The following is a 24,880-nucleotide window of genomic DNA, read 5'->3' as shown; positions in this document are numbered from 1 at the left end:
TAAAAAGTCTCTTCAAAATGTAAAATTCTGAGTATTTTTTGAAACTTATTTATTGTTGTTTCGAGATGCTTTAAAATATTTGTTGATTTATTCTGAATATGATAGGAATGCGTTTTTTATTTATGTTTTATTTTTTAGGATAAGTATATATTATAGTTTGTAATGAATTGTTGTTGTTAAATGGTGGATATTTTTGATGTTTGTTGCTATAAGGTTAGTTTTACCTGAATGTTGTTTAAATTTCTTTGTTTTTGTGCTGCAAATAAATGTTTAAAAAATCAACGTACTTTTATTAAAAATCAAAATTATGAACCAAGGAGCATTTTACAATGCTTTGAATCATAAATATGAAATTAAGGTAGAAATAAAACATAATAAGTAAATAAAGAATTAAAACACAATAAATTATTATTAATAACGCTTTTTTTTTCTTCCTAGGAATGCATAAATTCATTGGCGTCTGATGATCATACGGGAATGGATTCTTTTCACGAATGTTTGCAAGAATACGGAGAAGGTTTGGAAGTAGTACAAATTTGCTTAGAGCCTGAAGAGTCGTCTATAAAGGATGAAGAGTTGTCTGCCTTGGCTGATATAAGCTATGATGATTACAAAAAAGTCGATTCTTTAAATGATAATAGCAAGTTTATTTCTCTTGGAAATAATGACACTGAAAAGGTTAATGGTATAACTGAACTTAAATCTTCAAAGTCAGACGATTCTTTGGACGAACAAGAAGACGATTTGACAATAACGGAAGATGACGTCCTTGTTGCTCCTAGAGAATTAACCATAAGAAGTAAGTCAGCAGATAGAAAGGGCACGGAAAGCGACAGATGTCTATCAAAACAACAAAGTAAAGATTTGTCAACGTCAGACGAAATGGTGTTTGCCGTTACGCCAACTGGCTTAGAGAGAATAAGCTTCGAAAAATATTGGAAGGAGTGTGATATCAATAAAGACAAATTAAAGAATGACGAAAGTTGGAAAGAATCCATAAATTCACCTACCGATGAAACCGCGAGTTTTTATGACGCAACCACAAGAATTTCCGTCCAGGAACATAACAATTCTCTATTATATATTGACCATGAAATTGACGGTTACGAAACATGTCTAGATGACGACTCATCGTCTGTAAAGTGCTCGAAAAAAAACGGTCATAAAATTAACGGCGATAGTGAGATCAAAGAGTTAGGTAAACACGATAAAATAGTTATTAGAAACAAAGACAACGATGCTTGTGCCAAAACTATTAAAGATCAGAACACTGCCAATACCGTTGACGAAGTGTCGTCTTATGGCCACCCATACATAGAAGAGCATATAATTAAGCAAATGAAATCATTGAGAATAGAACCTTTGAATGTAAACATAGGAACCAAGAAATTGAAGAAAAAAAGTCCAACGAAACCGTCCAAGAAGGAACGTCGTTGCATCGAATACTATAACGACCAAGCTGAATGTTTACAAGAGATACGCCAAAAGAAGCTTGAAGAAGAAGAAGAAGAACATAAAAATAAAGAGCAGCAGAGAATTTTAGATACTAGTCTAATTAAGATGGAGAAGAAAATGCTATCAAAGCAGCAATTGAGTGAGGACTCGATGGATGCTGAACCAAATTTTGTACCAGGCTGCCATAAATGTTTTCTCGAAAGCTATGCCTATGAAATAACTAAAGCATATATAGCCGAAGCTACGGCTTGTAAATATTGTGATGTAATTAGGGATATGTTAGAGGTACCTACAGTTTTATCGAGTAGAAGAAGATCAGCACCAGCCTTAGTAAATTTAGATAGCCCTGGATCTGATACGGAAGATGAGGATCTGTTGGCTGTTCCTGTTGTAAAAGATAGAAGAAAATCTACTGGCCCGTTGAAATTTCCAGTACCTGCTAGAAGAACTAGGTAAGAGAAATGGATTTATTTCTTAAATTAAATTCATGTTGTTGTTGTTTTCAGTTTATCTATGAATAAATTCTTACATTTGTATAACTAAAAATAAAATAAGCAAAATGTCTTGTTTACATGAATTGAAGGATAGGTTTTATTCTCGTATTTTAACTCGTCGTTTTTCATTCAGATAAGAATACATTACCTATAAATAGCAGTACAAACAATTCGATGTATAGATCAAGTGGAGATTTAATATACTCAGTTTACGTTTGACGGATTACTCTTTAATACATACGTGCTTTAGTCTTTCACTAATCTTGTATTTTTTAAGCAAGTAAAATAGTTTTTAGATTTTTAAGAGGTTAAAATTAGGTTAACGTTAATATTAACGGTGAATTTTAATTGCAATTAAAATGAAGGCCGATTTAACTATATTATTTACGTATCAATAATGTGTTTACAAATGTTAAACAGCAGAAATCGTAATGTCTTTATCGCTGACACAACACATATAAAATAAAATAAAATTAGACTCCAAATAAATTTATTTACTTAAGAATAATATACATCGAAACGTCATTATAATCACATCAAAATTAATCTAATTACTGTACAAGCCCTGAACGCGTGAAAAGGCAATTCCTCGTTGTATCGTAATTCTAATACTAAGAGCAAAAATAGATGAGACCTCCTGTGACTCTTTGATGCAAAAAGACGTGGTGTTGCTGCCGCTAAGGCATTTAACATTGTTTCCCTTATAATTATAAAAAATACTATTGTTCAAAGCTGGGCACAATATTACAAAAGCTGCTAAAAATTAGATTAAAATCAAATTATGTTTATTTACATAATTACTTTGTCAGTTATATAAAGCATTTAAAAATAAAGATAATGGGATACAATATTTTAGCGCAATCATATCTAAAGCCCTATACTGTAAAAGATCATAAACATTGAATGCTATGCCATATGCTTAGGAATTATGCTACAACTATATTTCCCTCTTCCCTACTTACCCTTCCACACTGGAAATAAATAAGTTTGCTTTTTGAAATAAATCTATCGGTAACCGTTTGGCAAATACCTAAGTTGTTATCTATTAGTTTCATAAAAGCTAAGATACAAATATGGCATCTTTGTTTCAAATTGGAGGTTCAGATGTTAGCGAACGAAAAGCATTCAATATTTAAAAAAAAAAAATGACAGCATTTAATATTTAATGGAAATAATAAAACAAAAAACAACAACAGAAAAAAGTAAGCATAGACACTACCAAAGAAATTGATAATATTACAGGTAATAAAGCAATATTCACAAAACCTACAAACATAAAAAATATCTTGCAAATTTTATTTCTAACCTAAGTTTGAACCTCCCGATTTTTTTCCTGCCAACAAATTTTGAAATAACTATGCTAGAGCGTCTGTTTCTTAATCGTTGTCATCCTTTAAATTTGCTTCTTTTATTGATTGGTCAATTTATTACATTTTTATCTCCAAAATATATACCTAGTTCAGTTCAATCTTACATTCTGCAACGAGATTTAAATAGCCTTCGACTAATACTTGCTCTGTCTGTGTATTGACTAAATTCTGGTGATCAAGGTTAATGACCTTTGCTGATGATAACTTCTATAGTAATATAAGCTCGAAGATTTAAGTTCAGTTTTATTGACTACATCTTTACTTTGTGTTTTCGCTAAATGTATGACCATACATTGTTTTCAAATATTATAACAATGCCTTAATTAAATATTTACTCCAGGGTAGGCACTGACGCTAGATTTCCTAAACACGTGACCGTTAATGCGATGAAGCCTTTTAAACGAGGACAAACTTCTTACAGAGTATTTTTTATACAATATGAACTCTATTTTTTTAATAATAAAGTTAAAATTTCCATAAAGCTTACGTTTCAGTATGTTAATAAAATATAAATGAATATAAGCTTTAAACAAATGTCGTTAAGGATGTTTTTGTGAGAATTTGTAGTTTTGTCATGTACGTCATTTATATAGTAATAGTTTCTCAAGTTCAAGAGTTTTCATGGCTGTTATAATAAGGCGTAGATATAGGCGTAATAGTTTAGATATTTACTGATTGATCTAACAAAATATTTCAAACTTAAGTTCAGTTTTTTAATATCAATTTACCAATACAGTTAATAAATGTAAAATGAAATAAGTTTAATTTGCGAGAAGTTTCATTAGGAAAAAAAGTTAGAATTAGTCGTTAATAAAAGATTGTTTAAGAAATGTTATGGATGCCATACGCCGAGACTAGACAACCAAACATATGAATATGAATTATGAAATAAATCTTCAAAGAACCCGCGAATGCAAATTAAATATTTATGAAATACAATATACAAACAAATTGTCCGTGAACGTACCATAAAAAATATAACATAAAAGTTCATTAAACTCAATATCAAAGGTTTAGTGGAAAGAATTAAGTACTATATTATCTTTTCTCAGTAAAAAAGAGGTTCTAGGTATACAATTTTGAAGCATACGGTCCTGTTACCGAATCCTCCAAATTTTAGGACCAGATTTCGGCTACGTCAGACATTTTCAACGAGAGCTACACATTTGGCTAGGTTAAAGTAACAGTCCATAAATATTCCACTGCAGGCATAGATCTTCTTTCTTCTATTGGAAAAGGTTTAGAGCTTATTTAACCATTTTACATTAAAGTAGCAGAATTTCTTTTAGACACTTCTTAACTCCAGGCTACTGCAGAGAAGTTCTTGTGAAAATTTTGGTCTTTTGGGAAAAAACACGTAACTAGTAACTATGAATTTTTATTAAGTTCAATAAATTTCATAAACATACAAAAACTATTAAAATCGACTAATTTTAAAAATTTCATTTCGTAGAACGCTTACACGAAGCTTATACCCATGCGAATTAACCACTTACCAAAATTAGTATCTAGAACAATTTAATATAGTTAACAAATGCAATCCTTCAGAGAATATTAAAATGTCCCATTATACGGAATTGTTTCATTATGTAAGTGAGACTTAACCCCATGAATTACTTCACTGAATACATCAGGTTTTTATCGTTTTAATGCTATTAAATGTGGAGCCTTTGAATTTGTTTACGCGAACTTCGGATATGAACATAAAATAAATTGACTTACCCTAAGGTATTCCTTTACTTCATAAGTGGCATGCAAGGCAAGGTAATCAAGCAAGAATTACTTTCGTTTTGATGTTTTTTAGTAAAGAATTTTAAATCGAATTTCCTACTTGTTTCACTTAATCCAATATTATAAAACGTATCCATCCAACTCTATCAGCGTCCATGTTAGATATAATTTCTCATATATTAATTATTCCACATTTGTAAACTTATCAACCAGCAAATTTTCAGGTGCTTCTAAGAATGCACTAATTATTTCTCTTCCAAAATAAGGTTATATTTCAGGTTTTTGATCATTTTTTAAGTTACATTTCCATTTCAATGTTTTTGAAAAAATATTGCAGGCAGTCTTCGCAACAAATATCTTTCTAATTCTTCTCAAATTTGGCTTTAACATTTAAGTAATGCTTCAATTCATCTAAACGGAGTTCATGTTATATCATGGAGTTAATGTAAGTTACCTTGTACGCGTATTCGGCATATGATGATTTCTCATTGCTGCGATGTCAATCTAGGCTTGGATATCTGATGTGGTCTATTGTCTTCTTTAATCTTCCTTTTTTAAGTTTAAATATTTTCTCAAATTGATGCAGCTGATATTCAGATTTGTTGCTATTTAATCGTTGATTATCAATAATTAATTATGATTTGCTTACAATCTCTGACTTGAGTAAGTGGAATGGTCTGAATACTTATCTGGATATTCTTTATCATCGTCCGTTCAGTGATTGCAGTTAGTCGGTCGAAGTCACAAATGATTTAATCCATTGGATAAATAATTTCTCATACTTCCTCATTAAAAAGTCTCGATGTGCTAAGCAAACTTTATGTTAATCAGTGCATATCGAGGAAATAATGGAAACATGTTTAAGCCTTTGGTTTATTTTCGAAATCTATGTATATATATTTTATCTTCTATCCTATTTAAAAAAATTATCAGAGAACATTTAAAATTATATACTTAATTGCTATAGAGCTGATGTTAGTTTTCATTACAAGTACACAGTTCCATTATTAATATCAAATTTTGTCATTAATTTTTATATATTTATGTTCTTGTGACTTAAATTATTAATTTATGAAATTAATATTAAACTATTATCATTTTCATATCAAGAAGCCAAATAAATGTAAGTTAGCTTAAACACAAACACAAGTCAGAAATGAACAGCAAAAAGACGATGGTGCAGATTAAAAATATGTCTATTAGTGATGTAAAAGTAATAAAATTTTATTATCGATAGAAATTAATGAGGCATAAAATAATAGTTTAGTCGCGTAGCGAAATTGTCAGTCTACTTACTAAATTGCTTGATATACACAAATAGAACAATATTGTCTTCAAGAAGCACATTATATGGAAGATAACTTGGATTGGCTTTGATGTAGATTTGTCTTGTAATTTTCCTTTCACCAATAAAAGTTAAAATTAAATTAATACTTTTACCGTTCAAAATAATAATAGACACTGCATTATAATAAAATAGTATCTTGTTCTAAACATTTATAACTTCATAAAAAACTGTACACTCAACGTTGCACTAGGAAAACCCTCTATCCGACTTGATACACGTGTTTGGCATAATCACAATTACCCAGGCCACCAAAAGAACCATATCGTCCACACAAACATTTGTCATGAGAATATTTAGTACAATGCAATATATAGAACAAAAAGATATTTTTTTTATTAAGTTTTTCTTTACTAGTGAATGTTATTGATTACAAAGTATTATATGTAATGATACAACTTTTAACATAAACTACTGCCGTATATAGTGTAAAAAATTAACACTCCTCAACAACTACTATTAATCCCCGTCAACCATAAGATCTCATGTTATATCTCTTGTCTGTAATCGCGAGGCGTCACTCACTTCGTAATCCGTAATACATCACTACAACCTAGACGAGCCAACACAAAGCCGTACTATAAGAAAAATCGAACATTAAATATTATTTGTTGGGATAAAAGAAAATTAATGTAGAAGTATGACATTATAGAATTGAAGAAATTCTTGTATGGCTGCCTATTCGATACTTGATATCAAAGTCAGAATTTCATATTATTGAAAACTGGTCATGCAAATTTGGAAAGCATTAGAATTTTCATGGTCCTAATTTGTCTATATAATTCATATCTATCTAGTCACAATGAACGAAGCGGAATGAGGAAGAAATGAGGAGGAAAGTTTGCCTTTCAATATCATGGATAGGTGGACTTGCAAATGGACCACCTGATGGTTAATCATCACCACTATTAATAGACATTGATACTGAAATAAATATTAACCATACCTTACATCGTCAATACATCACCCATCACCCAATTATATGTTATGTCTCTTGGTCCTATGGTTTCACTAGTTCACTCACTCTATAAGCCGAAACACAACAATAACTATTATGAACATGTATTTCTATTTAGCGGAGTGGGTGGTACAAATTTAGGTATGCACAAAATCCTACCACCAAGTTGCATATCGAATGATCGTTATTAAACAATAATGAAAACAGCGTTCCTGGTAATAGTTAACGCCTCAATTGATTAATCTCACAATGGAGTTATTGATTCAGCCTTGGATTGCAGAGGTCTGATGACACATAATGTGAAATCTCGTCGTGTGTGACGATATACATATTATGTTATACAAAGTTTATTTCTAGAATGAATTCTTCGGATTGGGTTATACTATTACCATAGAATTATTTGACTTCTTAATTTGCAATCATAATCCATTAATTATGTTCTTAATACATTTTCTTTATATACAATGTAAGTAGTTGGTGATGTTAATGGCTAACAAGTAACTGGTCATCATTGCCCATAAACACAGGCGGTGTTAAAAATATTAAGCATTTCTTACATCGTCAATGCGCCACGAAGCTCAGGGGCTAAGACTGCTTGTAGGACTGCCAAAATAAAACAATAGTAGCACCAATTTATCTGTTACGGCTCGATATGACTTTCGTGTGTTGCAAAATTCACAATGATTTATTAATTATTTATTCCATCGAAAGCCTTATTATGCAGAAAGGTTCCTCTACCAAACTTAGTAAGTTCAGTGAAAAATTTTTAAAGACATAGAGAAAACCACATTTGCCTCAAAAACATACTTGACAATGTTTATAGTTCTCAAAATCTCATTCAGCCTGCTTGAGAACTATATGCTCAAATAAAATATGATTATTGTCTTTGCAATAAATTGTTAATAAGAAAAATTCTCGTTTGATAATTATTAAAATTTTTGCAAAATAATGTCAAAGTAACGATGGCATAAAATAAATTCGGAGAAAAAAAAAATTTTCGACTTCATATTTTTACATAAATTGTTTTTGTGTATTCATTTAGTGATCTGAATCTACTATTACTAAAAATTTAAAAAATTATAGTCTATCCCATAAAGAGGAATTAAAAAAAATATCTTTTCATTACATTTTATGAAAAACACATTATCGATAACTAATGTCGCGCGTCACTAAAAGAAAATTGCTAATACGGGTAATTGAGTTATGGTTAGCCGACCTCAGTGTACCATTACGAATTGACAACTTGCTGTCTATTCACGTTTTACGGTCCTTTATTTCGGCCAAAAACTAATTTTCGTTAATACAAACGTCATATGAAATTCGGCGTTAGACGGGACATGTAGTGTTGCGCTAGTCGATTCGAAAATTGGTAAGTTAAACAATTTTGTATCCATGACTAGTGATGTGCAATTTTCTTGCTTAATCCTATAAACTATTTGACATTTGTGTATCATCGTCATGCAATATTTATATGCAATACAAAATAGCCCATGACTTGTGCGAATAAATTTACAATAAAAATCATGAACAAAATGTGCGCTGATGTGGCCTAATGCATAGTACGAGTGGATTTCAACTGAAAATTGCGGGCTTATATTATGTCAAGCATCTCTGAGTTTTCACGTATTCATTATTAATACGAAATTATACTAACGATGTACTCCAATAAACTTTTCAAAGAAATGTAATAAATTATTTTAATTCTATTATTAAAGTAAATTTTATTTAGATATCAATGAATACGCCTATGATCAGAATTGTGCATCCGGCGCATAAAATAAAAACGCCTCTGTAAATGTACATAGCAATATTGCTTATTGACAATATAACTATATGATAACGACTAAATGGAAAATTTATAATAGCCAAAGTCAAAGATCAAAGTCAAAAATCTTTATTTATTATAGAAGTATTACACTTACTTACAGATTGTCAAAAAAATCTACCACATCTTTGGAAGGAAACCTCAAACCCGTTCCTTCTGAACTCAGCTGAAGTACTTTTTATATCTATATATTTTTTTTATATATGTTTCATGACATTTGTGTTTACAGTATGATTTTCTTCTATCTACAACCCCCTCGAGGCGATAGTTTCCAAGGTGTTTTTATAATATCTTCTAACAAACAAATCTTCCTAAAAGATTTTTTGATTTTTGCAATTGATTAATTTGGAACCTTTTCTGGCATCCCGTTGTAAACATTTTTGACTTCCTTTCTGAACAAAAGAATTGTTAAGCTATATTGTAAAATAACTATACTTACTGTGTTAATAATGTAGTCAGGTAACATTTGTAAGTGGCAAATTCTTATCCTCCCTAGTACTAATTCTATGTACATCACAATTTCCATAAAAGTCTTTTATGTTTATACGAACATTCATCACATTACAAAGTATATATTAATTATGTATAGTAATAAAAGTCATAAATAGATTTATGCATGTAACATAATCATTGGACCAAATCAAATAAATCATTTTAATTCTATAATCAGAGAAAATTCAACTTTGATATCACTGAATACGCCCAAGATCAGAATTGTGCATCCGGCGCATTGAACCGCGAATTATTCACTTAGTTGAACAGCGAGCCTAATATGCTATCGCATCTCGGAATTATACATTGGATTAACATTCTCGAGACATTCTACTTCATTTTTAAATGAAAAGTTTAATGAACTGTGCAGGTCACCTAGACAGGTACATCTGATGAAGATGCTCCTTTGGTCACGGGGGCAAATCTCATGGGAGATCAGTTAACTAGGCATATGTTCTCATTCGATCTGTGTATTGTAATATGCAGCAAATCCAACAGGACCAGAGAGAGTTGATATCTCGAAGCATCGGTTAATATTAAAAGTGTCCCACACAGATGGCTAGGATTCTTTGAAATAGCCGTGGTAGCCGACATCTGTCAATGTCACGATCATAGCGTAGAATAATATGTTTTATTTTAAAACCAATCACACAATATCTTTTTGTGGATTTTTTTATCTGTTGCAAACATTATATTATTAAAATAAAACTAGTTTTTAACGGATTTAATCGCGTATATTAATTATTTTAACATCCCGACGTTTCGAGCACTTTGCATTGTTCGTGGTGACCACGAACGAATATACGCGATTAAATCCGTTAAAAACTAGTTTTATTTCAATGTGTAATAATCGCGAAAATCTAAGACAACATAGCATTGTATTAATATACTTTTTTCTCATAATCACAATATCTGGCTAGTGATATCATCACGTATCGAATCAAATATCCATTTCATTTAAATTTAAATGGGTTTTTCAAATCGGAAGACTATATACTATTAAACTTTTTTTGGATTCCGTTAGACATCCAGTCTAACCTTATTCAGAGTATTTAGCTAAAAACTCTCTCCTTTTATCATCACTGATTTGACATATGAAAGAAGAAGACATAATATATTTGAATTAACTAATCACACCCTGTACAATAATTATAGCCAACTGTGTCTATAATTTTACAATCGGCTTACAAATAGATATTACAAGGCGTGTTATCATTATTTAGTTCCAATGCGAACACTAGCTTTTGGTAAAACAAAGAGAGATTCAAAACTAATTAGTATATACATAAATAATGATCAACAATATGTTAAGTAATGCTATGGGCTGATCGCTAAACGTGAAATCACAAGGTCGAATATACTCTCGTCATATATTAGACAAATTTTCCAATATAAATTCGTAATCGAAAAATTATATAACAGACTTAAGTAGTGTATAATAGTAACACAAGAAAAACAACTAGGAAATAATCTATATACTAATATTATATATGTGAAAGTAACTCTGTCTGTCTGTCTGTCTGTCGCTCTTTCACTGCCAAACCAATGAACCGAATTTGACGCAATTTGATATGATGCAAACTTGAACTCCAAGGCATCGGCTATTTTTTTTGCCTAACACATGACAGCCAACCCCTAAAGGGCGAGCGAAGCCGCGGGCGATAACTAGTAATAAATAAGTGCTTGTGACTTATAAGGAAAACAACAGAAAGTCAATTGTAATCCTGAAATTAAGATTGCGATGCTTGGAAATAATAAAACATACAGGTACATTATACTTATTCAAATAACAGAAAGTCTCACTGGGGATATTAGAGAGGTTAAATAAAAAAGAAGATACGGTATAAATAAAATTACAAGCAAAAACCTGCGTTTCAGTATGCAATATTTTTTACAGAAATGTACTCAAAAAACTACAAATGAAAGTTCAAAACTCCTATTATTAAGGTACATATACGTCATAAATTTTCTGTCACACGGCTTAATTCCAAATTTAAATTTATTTCTAAAGGTTCTTTTAATTAATCATCGATAGAATAATATGTAATGTCAAACAGCACTCGTTATGTTTTTTTTTTTTTTAAATAAGGTCCATTATTTATATTCGGGTTTTTATCTTCAATGTGAAATAACAATGGCTGTATCTAAATATACAAAAATATAAATATCTCGTTATAAATAGCACCCACACCTATTCCTCACACAGGCGTGCTCGCTGAACCGATCCGTGTTGAGTGATTGCGATGTTTGCGAACTGTACAGTCGTAGTATCAAGTGTTTTTATTTTTTTTAGGATATTTGGAGAATCATTTGTTCTAATGCAATATAAATAAGCGTAATTGGAATCAAACCCAAAACGACTAATTTATGAAATGTTTATTTGACTTTTTTAAGTCGTAGTACATATTCAAATCTTTACATGTCAACGACTCGATGGTAAATCTCAACATCTCAACTTCTCGACTTAAGGTGAAACCTTTGAGGCTGTTGAACCCTGCTGTTCCGCCACAGTCATTGGTTAGTTTGTTAGCTTTTATATTTTCAGATCATAAGATGTCGAGTTCAAGTTCCAAGCTTGTCAACTGCTTCTGATAATTCCTTGATATTTTCTGGAGTTATGAAGTTGATAATATTACCTACACTGTCGTACTTCTAAAACTCTCTCTGTGCACTCCCTATTCCCTCACTCTCGTAATCCGATGGTTCGGTAAATCGGCAAATCGATACAACCGAAAAAAGGTTAGGCGGAGGACCAACGGTTTCACGTGCTGTCCAACGCACGGGAGTGTTCACACTTCCAACTTCCAGACCCCATAAAGCTATTTTTATAGAAGAAATATCATGTGCTTAATTACGTCTACGTTCTATCATTACGCTGAGATCAATTAAATCATCCAGAGCTAAAACTAACACGCAGCAAAATCAAAACATGTACCATATTTAACTTGGTTCTTATAAGCACGTTTTACTTGTCATTTGATAGGAGATTGGGTATGTAGAGATGTTACAGAAAAGAATCGGCAACTAAGTAGTTACTCATTCTCATCAATTAAATTTTATTTCTTTAAAAAACAAGATTGTATTCCTAAACTATTGTTTTTTCATTGGATATCTCATTAACACTCAATCAAAATAATAATTCTTATTAAAATTTACTAGCTAACATCTACACTGTGTACGAACAAACTAAATTAAATACCTATAAAATTTTTCAAACAACGAGAGATGTAGCAAGAATGATTGATAAACCAGAAAAACTATTCCGTATGAAGCTTGAAATCCGTCGCAGAACACAATCCTGAAATATCAAGAAGTCTTATGCGACATTTTTTCTAAAGTTGTAAATGCTAAAGTCTAATAAATAAAAAAAAATGATAATTTTAGGCCTTTTAAGGTTACAAAAAGTACATTGATTTAATAGATTTCTTATGTATAATTGATGATGTGATTATTTAACAATTTTATTATCAGCATTTTTTATCGATATTAATATTAATTTAAACTTAATATGTATTTAAATTAAACTTACATACGAGATATATCACCTAAAATATGGTAAAAACGATATCGAATCGCATTTCATAATCAACCGTGAAAATCAGACGTGAGAAGCACCTTATCAGTTCAAACTTTTAAATTCTGTATTCTTTGTCTTCTGCCATATAAGTGCACAGTCGTTTTTTTAAACTCGTTATACTTATATAGCATTTGTTTACTAGAGCAATATAAAACATTTTGATCGTTGTAATTTTCAACAACCTATTCGCATACGCTGAACTGTATTTTTTAATGTAATAACTAATAAAATTGGATTATTATAAAAATTATGTAACAAAACGTATTCATAAAGTTAAATGAATTAAACCTAAAGAAATATAATAAATAATAAAATGAGTAATAACATTTTGGGTCATAGAAAAAATATTTGAAATTGTGCAATTACGTAATCAAAAATCTTCAATAATACCGATTTGGATTGACATAAAAGTCCTACCTTTTGTATAATAAAAAACCAAAAACAAAGGGCTTTTTTATCTCTTTTATCAATAAGAGTGTCTTGGAGTGAAGCCAAATGAATTAACTGGGGTTATTGAACTCCGGGCTTTAACAATACGCAAGACATTTATCAAACAGTATGAAACAATAAATTTATGGCATTTCTAAGATCCACTTCATTTGATAAGTTTCTCCAGTAGTAAAGTATTGTATTTTATCACTCACGATTAATAGCAATAATACAATTTTCCATCGGAGAATAAGACTGTATTTTTGTAATAACGGAGCTTTTTACGGATAGAATATTACTATGAATCGTTATCGCTAGCTTATAAAGTTTCTTAAAATTTTGAGTTTTCAGTCACGAAGATCTCTTAGTAGTAACCCGGAATTAAGACATTGATAGTTTTCTTATCACATACTTCGGAAAGCACGTGAAACAGTTGGTCTCCTGATTTTATTTCGGTTACTTTGGATAGTTGTCAAATGGTAATATTCAGTGCCGCCAAAAAAATTAATTCTTACATCGCCTATGTGCCATGAAATGTGATGTTCTTTGTGCCTTATAGTTACAATGGCCCATTCATCCTTTAAACCGGAATACAACAATCCGAAGTGTTGCTGCTTTGCGGTAGGTAGGTATATAAAAAAAATCGAAACACATTTTCCATTGACTGTATCCGGTTGAAGTCGTACAATGATTGTTCGATGCACCTTTTCAATATTTGTATCTTTTCAATTCTTTTGTTTTACCCTTAATGATACTTACTTAATTAATAATGATTGATCCCATTCTCATTCATTTTATACAAAGTATTACATATATGGAATTTTAATTAAGACGAACTTGTTTGACATACTAATTATCACGGTGACGTAAATCATTTTAAAATGTAGTTAACCTACTACGTATATATTTTTAACATCATATAATATGACATATCTTATATTTTATCGTGATTGTTATTACACTCAACTCGTAATCTCTAATATAAACGGTCGCTATAAATAATACAATAAATGTTAATGTGAAAAGATTACTATATAATTTTACTATTTGTATTTGTAGAAAGGTCAGTGGTTAGGTTAGGTTAGGTTACTCGCGAATTTTGACCGATCATTTCGGGTTTGAACCCAGACAAGCACCACGGAATTTCCAGGTGCTTTATGCTTATAATTCATCTGGTTGTGGTCGCGGTGGTGTATTGAAACATTGTGAAAAAATCTGCAAGTGTCAAACGCAAGTGCCAAACGTGTATTCAACTAGCCCGTATAGGAGCAGCGTGTTAGAATAAGCTCCAAACCTTCCTCAATAGAGAGAAGACCTAAGCGCAACAGTGGGAAATTTACAGGCTTTTTTAGTAGTTGTAGAGCCAAAGTTCTACCACTGTAGAAGGTAGCTGAAGCAAGAATTTTTGCTACTACCTTTCTACTACATCTTTTTTATAGGCCAACAACTGGGCCACCTGATTGTAAGTTGTGCCCACTACACATAAACATTGGCGCTGTGAGAAATATTAACCATTCCTTACATCGCCATTGCGTCACCAACCTTGGGAGCCAAGGTGTTATCTATCTAGTATCTATATCTAGTTATACTGGCCTACCCACCCTTTATACAGGAATTCAACAATACTAAGTATCTATTGCTGTTTGCCGGCAGAATAATTGATAAATGGGAATACCCACCCAACGCTGTACAAAGCTCTCCCATCAAATAGGTTTTTCAAATTTTCCATGTGAGCGAGTCAGTGAAAATACAGGTACACGAAATATAATATCTTAGATATAAGTCAATACATTGATAATAATAGGAACTGTGTACACTTCTAAAGCTTTGGTGCTACTAAGCATCAGTTAAACCACAGTGCATAATTTGTCCACCTTTCCTGTTACAATAACAATAACAGTATTCATTTAGTTAAGCTTTTCATTACGATCCCAGAAAGCTTTCAAAATGCTTCTATTGCCAAATTAAAAAAAAATGTTATGCAAAGCTTATGTGCGAAAGGCTACTAAACAATTAGTGAGTTTGTGATTGATAGCACACCTTGGAAATGAAACGATCGCCTCCTGGCTATTTCTATTCATATTCAATATATTTATTTAATTATAATGACAAAAAAAAAACCCCGCTGAATTTTTTTGGCCGGTTCTTCTCAGGTCAGGATGTTTATTTTTCCGAACCGGTGGTAGTGTTTAATTTGACTATCAATAAGTAAGTATAATGCTTCTATATTGAATAAAGGAATTTGAATTTGAGTTTGATTATTATTGACCCGAGGTCTGACCGCCAGCTAATAATTAACTTAACACATTAATTAGCTTAGACTAATCGGATAACTCGGTATTGGAGGTTATACGGCTGTCTGTAAAAGTAGAAACGGATATTCGTAGATATTTTTTGAATATTATATTTTTTTGCATTAGCAGTTTGTAAATTTCCCACTGCTGGGATCAGGCCTCCTCTGCTTTTAAGGAGAAGGTTTGGAGCATATACCACCACGCCGTTCCAATGCGGGTTGGTGGAATACACATGTGGCAGAATTCCGTTGAAATTAGACACATGCAGGTTTCCTCACGATGTTTTCCTTCACCGCCGAGCACGAGATGAATTATAAACACAAATTAAGCACATGACAATTCAGTAAAAAATAAATACGATTTATTGCTCAATACAAGAACATAATTTTATCCATGTATAATAAGCGAAATGCCACTGACTCATCACGATATCTCCAAAACTAAAGGTCGCATTGACTTGATATATCATTGCCAATGTAGGTAAGCGATGTTTTTCTTTACTTATTATATGATCATAGCTGTTCAATACATTGTCCTTGGCTACTAACTATGTGTATTGATTGTCACACGCTCCGACACGTGTCCCTGCGTTTTTAAGGTCGTCCATTGTATGTCTTCATGGATACTAATTCAGCGGAAGTAAGTTATTTGTAATGTTATTTCGAATAACATAATGATATATTTACCTATTTAGTTCGATTATAACTTCAGATAAATATTGGCAAGCCTAATAATCAGCCCCTAAATTGATATCCTGTTCGAAAAGGGTTTTCGAAAATGTTATTTTAATTCCTATTTGACATTTATATTTATTTACTCGGTGGTAGGGCTTTGTGTAAAAATATATGGGTAGGTACCATACACTCATTAAAGTGCAGCAGTCTATAGTATTTTTGTGCTCTGATTTGAAGGATGTTTGAGCCAGTGTAACTACGGGCACAAGGGACATCACATCTCAGTATCCAAGGTTAGGTGCACTTTGGCGACGTCAGTTAACTGATGTAGACTAATAATTGTCTAAGGACTGTGGTAACCATTAACCATCAGATTTACCACCATTTGCGTTTTACTACCAGTTTTTTTTTTGTTTTTACAACGGTATATTACATGATTTTAAAAAGTGGGTTTTATCCATTATCACAGTCACGTGTCCCCAACAATGACGGTAACAGTGTCATCCGGTCGGCGTGATGGCGGCTCCAGTCAACGATGGGGACCACCACGTAGAGTTACCCTCAGAAGACGACCTGGTGCACCGTTAGGAGTCAGCATCGTCGGTGGAAAGGTCCGAGACAGTAATTAAAAACTTAGGTTCAAAGTAAAAAACTCGGCATACTGAACAAAATTGATTTGATTGATTGACTTTATGAAATTTCATACGTTCAATAAGTGCTGTTTTGAGTTTGATTAAAATTCAAGGTTTTAATCTAGCTTGTAAGAAATTCAGCACAAGTCTAACTTTACGAATTTCTCAGGTGGATATCATTGCTAACCAAAATGGCCAAAATGGAGACGAAAAGGCGATATTCGGTATCTTCATCAAAAACGTCGTACCTAATAGTCCAGCGGCACTCAGTGGGGAATTGCAGGTTAGTGAGAAATTATTATGTTAAATCGTAATTGCGAAGAAAACTTACTAAAAGAAAATTAAACAGAAAATTTATTTAAATAAAATATATATCAAGCCTTCTCTAACGAATCATTTGTTACCAAGCATTATTGCTTGGTGACTGATGACAATTAATAAGTCGTCCGAAAAGTTTTGGCAATTTTCGGAAGGCATCATAAGAACAGATCTGAACATATTAAAATTAGTTATGTAATTTAAAGATTGATTTGTAAAGTATATTACTCTATAAACAAATATATTGATGATAGAAAAGTGTGGAGTTAATATTATATTATAATGAATTTAACTGATTCTCGAAATAGTTAATTAATTAGTTTCTGGCCAACAGGCCAGAAACTAATTAATTAAGAACAAGAAAATAAAACGAAGAATAAGAAGAACACTTCTCGGTAGAATTTAAATTCCGAACTGGCTTTAAATATAATGTAAAATTACAATTTAAAGGTGCTCGCTTGAACGACGACCTCCGTGGTCGAGTAGTGTGTCCACCGGTTTTCATGGGTACGCCACTCTGAGGTCCCGGGTTCGATTCCCGGCCGAGTCGATGTAGAAAAAGTTCATTAGTTTTCTATGTTGTCTTGGGTCTGGGTGTTTGTGGTACCGTCGTTACTTCTGATTTCCATAACACAAGTGCTTTAGCTACTTACATTGGTATCAGAGTAATGTATGTGATGTTGTCCAATATTTATTTATTTATTTATTTATTTATTTATTTATTTATTTATTTATTTATTTATTTATTTATTTATTTATTTATTTATTTATTTATTTATTTATTTATTTATTTATTTATTTATTTATTTATTTATTGAAGAAAATATAATTTGATTTGACTAAGTACATAAATATCAAAATAAATTGATGCTTTAAAATTGATACGAAATTAAATTATCTAGGCCGACACATTTAAACTTTAGTATATGATTTTATAAAATCATACTTGCTATAGTTATCTGATCGATTCTGTTTTGTAAAACATTTAGTAACTTTTATTTAAGAAATGTTTTTAATGAACACATTGATTTATATTTCCTAAATCTATTAATTCTTTCAATTAGACTGGTGACAGAATCCTTGAAGTGGACGGGGTATGCGTCAGAACGGCACAACATGAAAGAGCTGTCGAATTGATCAAAGCTGCACGAGATATAGTCACGTTGACTGTCCAGAGCTTAATAACTTGGGTTAGTTGGCCATATTTCTCTTAAATTTTTTAGCAAAGCGATTGTGAAGATTTTCACTTGAACAGAATTTCAGCCGTCATATCTCCTTCATCAATAAATTGTTTGAATAAAATTTAATTGTTTTTTGTCTAAAATGTTTGAGTATTATATAACTCTAAAAGTTTTTTTGGGTACTCAAATAATAAAATTGTTCATTCAATTTTTAATCTTGCACATTTTCACCTAAATATTTTAATAATATTGAGATTATTGAGACTATTGTGAATTTAATTCCATCTTACTGAAGTTAATATTGTGAAAAACCGCCAACCAATGTTATATTCAACCTTTGCAAGGTGTTCTAAGACTGAAGCTAAATGTGCTAATAATATTATGTAACTTGAAGGTATTCAAGGGACATCTTACGTTCGTCTTAATGCTATAACTAGATAACCTGATTAAAGTTAAAACTTTACTTATAGAATTATGTAACAGTATGAGAATAGTTTTGATTTATCTCATTAAGGTCATTATATTCTTAAATTCAATCATCAGACTGTCATATTGTACTGTTTATTAAATTTGACAAAAAGGCTGAATTGCTTGCGGTGGTTCTCCTGATCTGAGTGTTTTGTTTCGTAAACCGCTGGTAACTTTTCCTTTGAATATAAATATTATATCAGCTCCATTGCAAGGTATAATGAGTTTAAATTCAAAGTTTACGCTTTGTGAATTTGAAAGGTCACGTTGAGTCAGCAATACACTAATAACTAAAATATAAAATATAAAAGCACACTGTTGATTATGAATAAATTTTATGTATGTTTAAATAGAATACGGATTCATCAGACGTAGAGGCGTCACCTCCAGCCGTATCACCTCCGCGACCAAGTATTAAGAAGACGCCCGCGCCAAAACCTCCAAAACATGATATAAAGGTATTTCATAATTCATAATTTACATTTAGTACTAAGGCGTACAATTTGAATTACAGTTTGTGGCAACTATCAAAATTAATATTTCTTGCGCTAAAATTTTGGCAAATAGACATTACTTATGTAGAATGTTTACTTGGTGGTAGGGCTTTGTGCTAGCCCGTTTGGGTAGGTACCACCCGCTCATCAGATAACAGTCAATCTACCGCCAAATAACAGTACTCTGTATTGGTGTGTCCCGGTTAGAAGGGTGAGTGAGCCAGTGTAATCACAGGCACAAGGGACATAACATCTTAGTTCCCAAGGTTGGTGGCGCAGGAAGGTGATGTAAGGAATGGTTAATATTTCTTACAGTGCCTTTGTCTATGGGCGGTGGTGACCACTTACCATCAGGTGGCCCATATGCTCGTCCGCCAATAAAAAAAAAGAAAGTAGAAATAGTACTCTTTCTTTTTAAATTAAAACATTATCAAACTCTGTAATTTTATTTAACCGGAAATTATCAACTTGAATGATTTTCATGCTATTTATGAATTTCTATCAAAAATCACTATCACTTCGTGGTAAATGGTCTGATAATAAATATATGTACTATAAGTAAAATTTAACCCAAAGCATAATTTTCACAGATAACGGTAACCGAGCCAGACGTAGAAAAGGAAACGGTAAAAGCAGAGCAGAACGGAAAACCAGAAGAAAAGCCAGTACAGAATGGTGAGGCAAAACCTTCTAAGCCAGTGTATTCAGATTCTGATAGCAGTGACGAAGAGGATGAAAGAGAATTACAAGGAAGAACTTATTCAGATAAGGGAGTTGAGGTAAATACATTTATTGATGTGATTGTAGAATAGATAATTCGTATCAGAAAGTCCATATACATGTGGACTATAGTTACTATGAGCTATAGTTTTGACAAACCTAACGAAAGAGGTTTTAAGAATATTCGAGATAGTTTTTTACGCTACCCACTCAAGGTCCTATTATGGTATATTGAGAAGTTCTCAATCTTCAATCAGTCTTAAATATTTAAGACGGATTGAAGATATTACAATACATTTTTACGGATTTATTTACGTATTTTGCCTCATTTTTAATGATATTACAATACATTTTCACGAATTCAGCAATGTAAGTAGTGAATTACAATGGCTTTCATATTCTTTTAGATCGACCGTGCTTCTGCAGGTGCCATTAAGCGTAGCAGAGAAGAGAAGGAAGCTGACCCTGAAGAAGAAGACGACTTCGGCTATACAACAAGTAAGTGGAGAGATACATTATTCGCCCTTGTTAATTTCTCATTTTACATCATACATGTTTATTTTTACGCGTGTATTGTAGAACACAATTGAAATATCAATTAGTATACAAGAATATATATTGAATACTTACATTAATTATGATATTTTATTGAGACCTAAAAAGTTTAGAAGATACTTTTAAATCATGATAACATTTTCAGTAATTTCTCAACGATAACTATAGAATTATATTAAAACAATGAAGGGGTATATATTAAAACAATTAGCAAATAACCTTTTGTATAAAAGATTATTTGCTAATTAATTGATTTTATAACTAAAATGACTGAATTACACAGATATCAATATAACAAAGTTATAAATAAAATTCAAAAATCAGCAAAATAACGATTCAACTCAAAAACTTTAAATCAGTTAAAAGTATATTATATATAGAGGAATATTTCAAATGTTAATTTGAATTTCGAATGTTTCTTACGTTGTACGGTGACGTAACGAATACATCGTTAATTAGGGATCGTTTCCTGTGTTCCAGATCTTTCATTTTAAGCAATGAAGTGTCTTAAGAACCAAAAGAATTTTAATTTTGTTTTATATTCAGTTAAACATATATTTTTTATTGAATTTTGAACTATAAACCTTTTTTATCTGTTAAAATAATATTCAAATTCTAAATAATTCTACAATCTTTACAATACAATTTTATGACTTGAATTTACGTATATATTATTTAAGTTTTTTTTTAAATGTTCAGAAGCAAACGTAAGCATTGTTCGTATTGAGAATTTATAGAAGTATTAATAATTATAAATCAGCAACTGTACAAATCATCAGCGCTTGAAGTGGTGGTACCAGTTCTCGGGTCAAACAATGAAAAATGTACCAATATAGGCACGACCCAGTGATATATGTTTTAATGACATTTTCTACTCCAAGAGTTTACCTACAAACGGAACTAAGATATATATTAAAACATACGATATTGGAATTACATGTATATTGCGCCGATTGTATTAATAGTTATAATTATAATACAGTTAAACAAGTCTTCTATCGTTTCAATGTGAAAGATTTAATTGAATTATTTTCTGAATTACTAAATTCAGAAAATAATTCAATTAAATCTTGCTGGAAAATTTCAATTTACTAAAATTGAAATTTTCCTATAAATGTTATTATTAATTCAAGGACATCCATCATTGTCTAAATATATATTAATACATCCCAGATGAACTTTTATATAGGAAATAGAACACGTACATCCTAACTGATATGGAGAGTTCAAATGTGTGCAAATAGTCTAGTTTTGAGCGAAAACATGATGATGAAAATGAAAAAACCGGATGAAATTGTAGCATGTGCCAAAATTTGACCCGATTAGAAGATGGTGGAGATTGCTCCAAACTCTTTCCTTAAGAGAATAACCATCACCCCTTTTTTCATAACTTTTGCACATCGTTTGGACATTTTATACTGTTTCTGGTACATAATATTAGTAACATACTTTGTTGCCAATTACTAAATACGTGCAAATTCGCCAGCACGAATTCTAATAAGCTCAGTCAAACTCGCAAATCCCCATCGATGTTCTAACTTTAGCGTTTTGTAAACATTCAGGTGTATAACGGGTTATTTTGTTACTCGGGTCGGCGTAACTATTCAGGACCGACCACGCCTTACTGTTACGAAGACGCGAACCAAGCTTAAGCTATTGGGTACCACTCATATTGTATATATAAATTTCGACATCGATTGATCTCATCAACATACTTTTTTTAATGATTATAGGTAGGCGGACGAGCTAGTGGGCCACCCGATGGTAAGTGGTCAACACCGCCCATAGACAATGACGATGTAAAAACTTTAACCATTCCTTATATTCGCTCATGCGCCACAAATTTTAGGAATAAAGATGTTATGCCCTTATGCCTGTAGTTATACTGGCCGACTCACCTTTCAAATCTGAACACAACAATACTGAGTACTGTGGCTTGGCAGTAGAATATCTGATGTGTGTGCTATCTGATATCTAAATGGGTGGTACCTTCCCAGACGGGGATTCACAAAAGCCCTACCACCAAGCAAATAAAAAACCATATTTGTTTATTTATTCACTGAGCAGGTTTTTATACTATCCAATTTGTTGTAAAACGCCGACGGGGAAAGATCAAAATTTGCTGTACGTAATAATATTTTATTAAAAATGCATTCAGTATGATAATTAACGAATACTAACTCTAAATTCTTTTATAATCTAGGCAGTTTATTAATAAATCACGTCCAAACACTTTGGACTAAGTAGATTATAGCTTGACTATATTCTTATAAACCCTTTGATATCCACGATCACGATATTTTAATATACATTTTAATATATAATTACAAAGCTTTGTTAGTTTACTTTCAATGTTTACATAAAACGTTACTGAAACATTGACCCACAATGCCAATAACGCAAGGCTAATTTCGACTCATAGCAACGCGGATATAATTTGTTTATTTATGTTCACTAAACAAGCATCTGCTTTTGTTCGAAGCTGGATTCTACGTTTATACATGCGCTGGACTAGCAACTTGAATATGGTGATACAATTTCTTATTTATTCTTTAATAATAATAACTAAATATTGGACAACATCACATACATTATTCTGATCCCAATGTAAGCAGCTAAAGCACTTGTGTTACGGAAAATCAGAAGTAACGACGGTACCACAAACACCCAGACCCAAGACAACATAGAAAACTAATGAACTTTTTCTAAATCGACTCGGCCGGGAATCGAACTCAAGATCTCGGAGTGGCGTACTCAGGAAAAACGGTGTACACACTACTCGACCACGGAGGTCGTCGTTTCTATAACAAGTTTCCGTCAATGGATTCGTCGGCGTGAAGAAGGATTTTAGGTGTTAACCTACCTGCTACCTTATGTCCTTTTCAATAATTTTCAATTTTTTTCTTCATATATGTGATGATGATCCGTTAAATAGTTAAGACGTGAAACTGAACAAACCAACTTTACTTTATTAGTTAGGAAATATACTTTGATCTTCTTATCCTATTATATTTAACAAACAGTAACAATAATTACGTTAAATTTTATCGAAAAAAAATCAAGTACTTTTTGCATAAATCTTCCGAAAATCCTTCGAGAAAAGAGCTAGACAATTCTTAAAGACCGGCAACGCAGCTGAAAACCCCTCGGTGTTACAGACGTCTATGGCCGGTGGTAGTCACTTTCCATCAGGTGACCCTCCTGATAGTTACTTACGAATATTATAAAAAAAAAATGTCATACCTGATCCGTCTCCGCAGATCTGTCCAAAACATTGAAGTTATATGGCGTAAATAAAAAATGAATTAGGTAGAAGTCAATGTATCTATCATATTTTGAAATATATTATCAACATTGATGGCAAAAGTCGAAGAAATCTATCACAAACTAGGACTATATCTTGATTCATCAGCAACATTGGGTTACTTCGTCTAACTGACGTGTTGGATGCGTTATATATTAGAATATAGTGCATCATTTATATGGTAGCTATTATTATTATTTAAGACGAACGCGAATGTTATTTTACCATATATGTGTATTCTCGAGCGGCTTATGTCTTTTTGAGGATAAATGTCTATAAATCTTAAACCTTTATGCCATAATAAACTTCAAGATTGCAATCCATCGCGACACATTAGTCAAGCGGGCAATTTAATTAACACGAGTGCCCTATGTTTTTTAAAGGTAGGTGTCAAAATTCGTTAACTCTTTATATATATATGACTACCTGTGCCCGCGACTTCGTACGTATGGATATTGTATCGTGATTTTATTTTTATTCTATATATAATTCTAAAATAATAGTAGTCTAAGTTACTCCTTATTACATCCGCTGTCTGCCAGTGAAAGTCCCGTCGAAATCAGT

At 31.7% G+C, this 24,880-nt stretch overlaps 1 protein-coding gene across 1 annotated transcript in view; it reads left to right on the top strand.

Moving 5' to 3' along the window:
* The window catches only part of LOC125072619, a 188,665-nt gene that overhangs the window by 80,418 nt on the left and 83,367 nt on the right, over nt 1-24,880 (top strand). The window contains exons 18-24 of the mRNA XM_047683252.1: nt 439-1,907; nt 17,114-17,255; nt 17,446-17,559; nt 18,659-18,784; nt 19,597-19,701; nt 20,328-20,516; nt 20,865-20,955. Coding sequence (XP_047539208.1) covers nt 439-1,907; nt 17,114-17,255; nt 17,446-17,559; nt 18,659-18,784; nt 19,597-19,701; nt 20,328-20,516; nt 20,865-20,955 — 2,236 coding nt within the window. The remainder of the gene's footprint in view (nt 1-438; nt 1,908-17,113; nt 17,256-17,445; nt 17,560-18,658; nt 18,785-19,596; nt 19,702-20,327; nt 20,517-20,864; nt 20,956-24,880) is intronic.

Source organism: Vanessa atalanta, chromosome 22 (genome assembly GCF_905147765.1).
Source record: "Vanessa atalanta chromosome 22, ilVanAtal1.2, whole genome shotgun sequence".
NCBI lineage: Eukaryota > Metazoa > Arthropoda > Insecta > Lepidoptera > Nymphalidae > Vanessa > Vanessa atalanta.
This window is presented reverse-complemented; position numbering and strand designations above follow the sequence as displayed.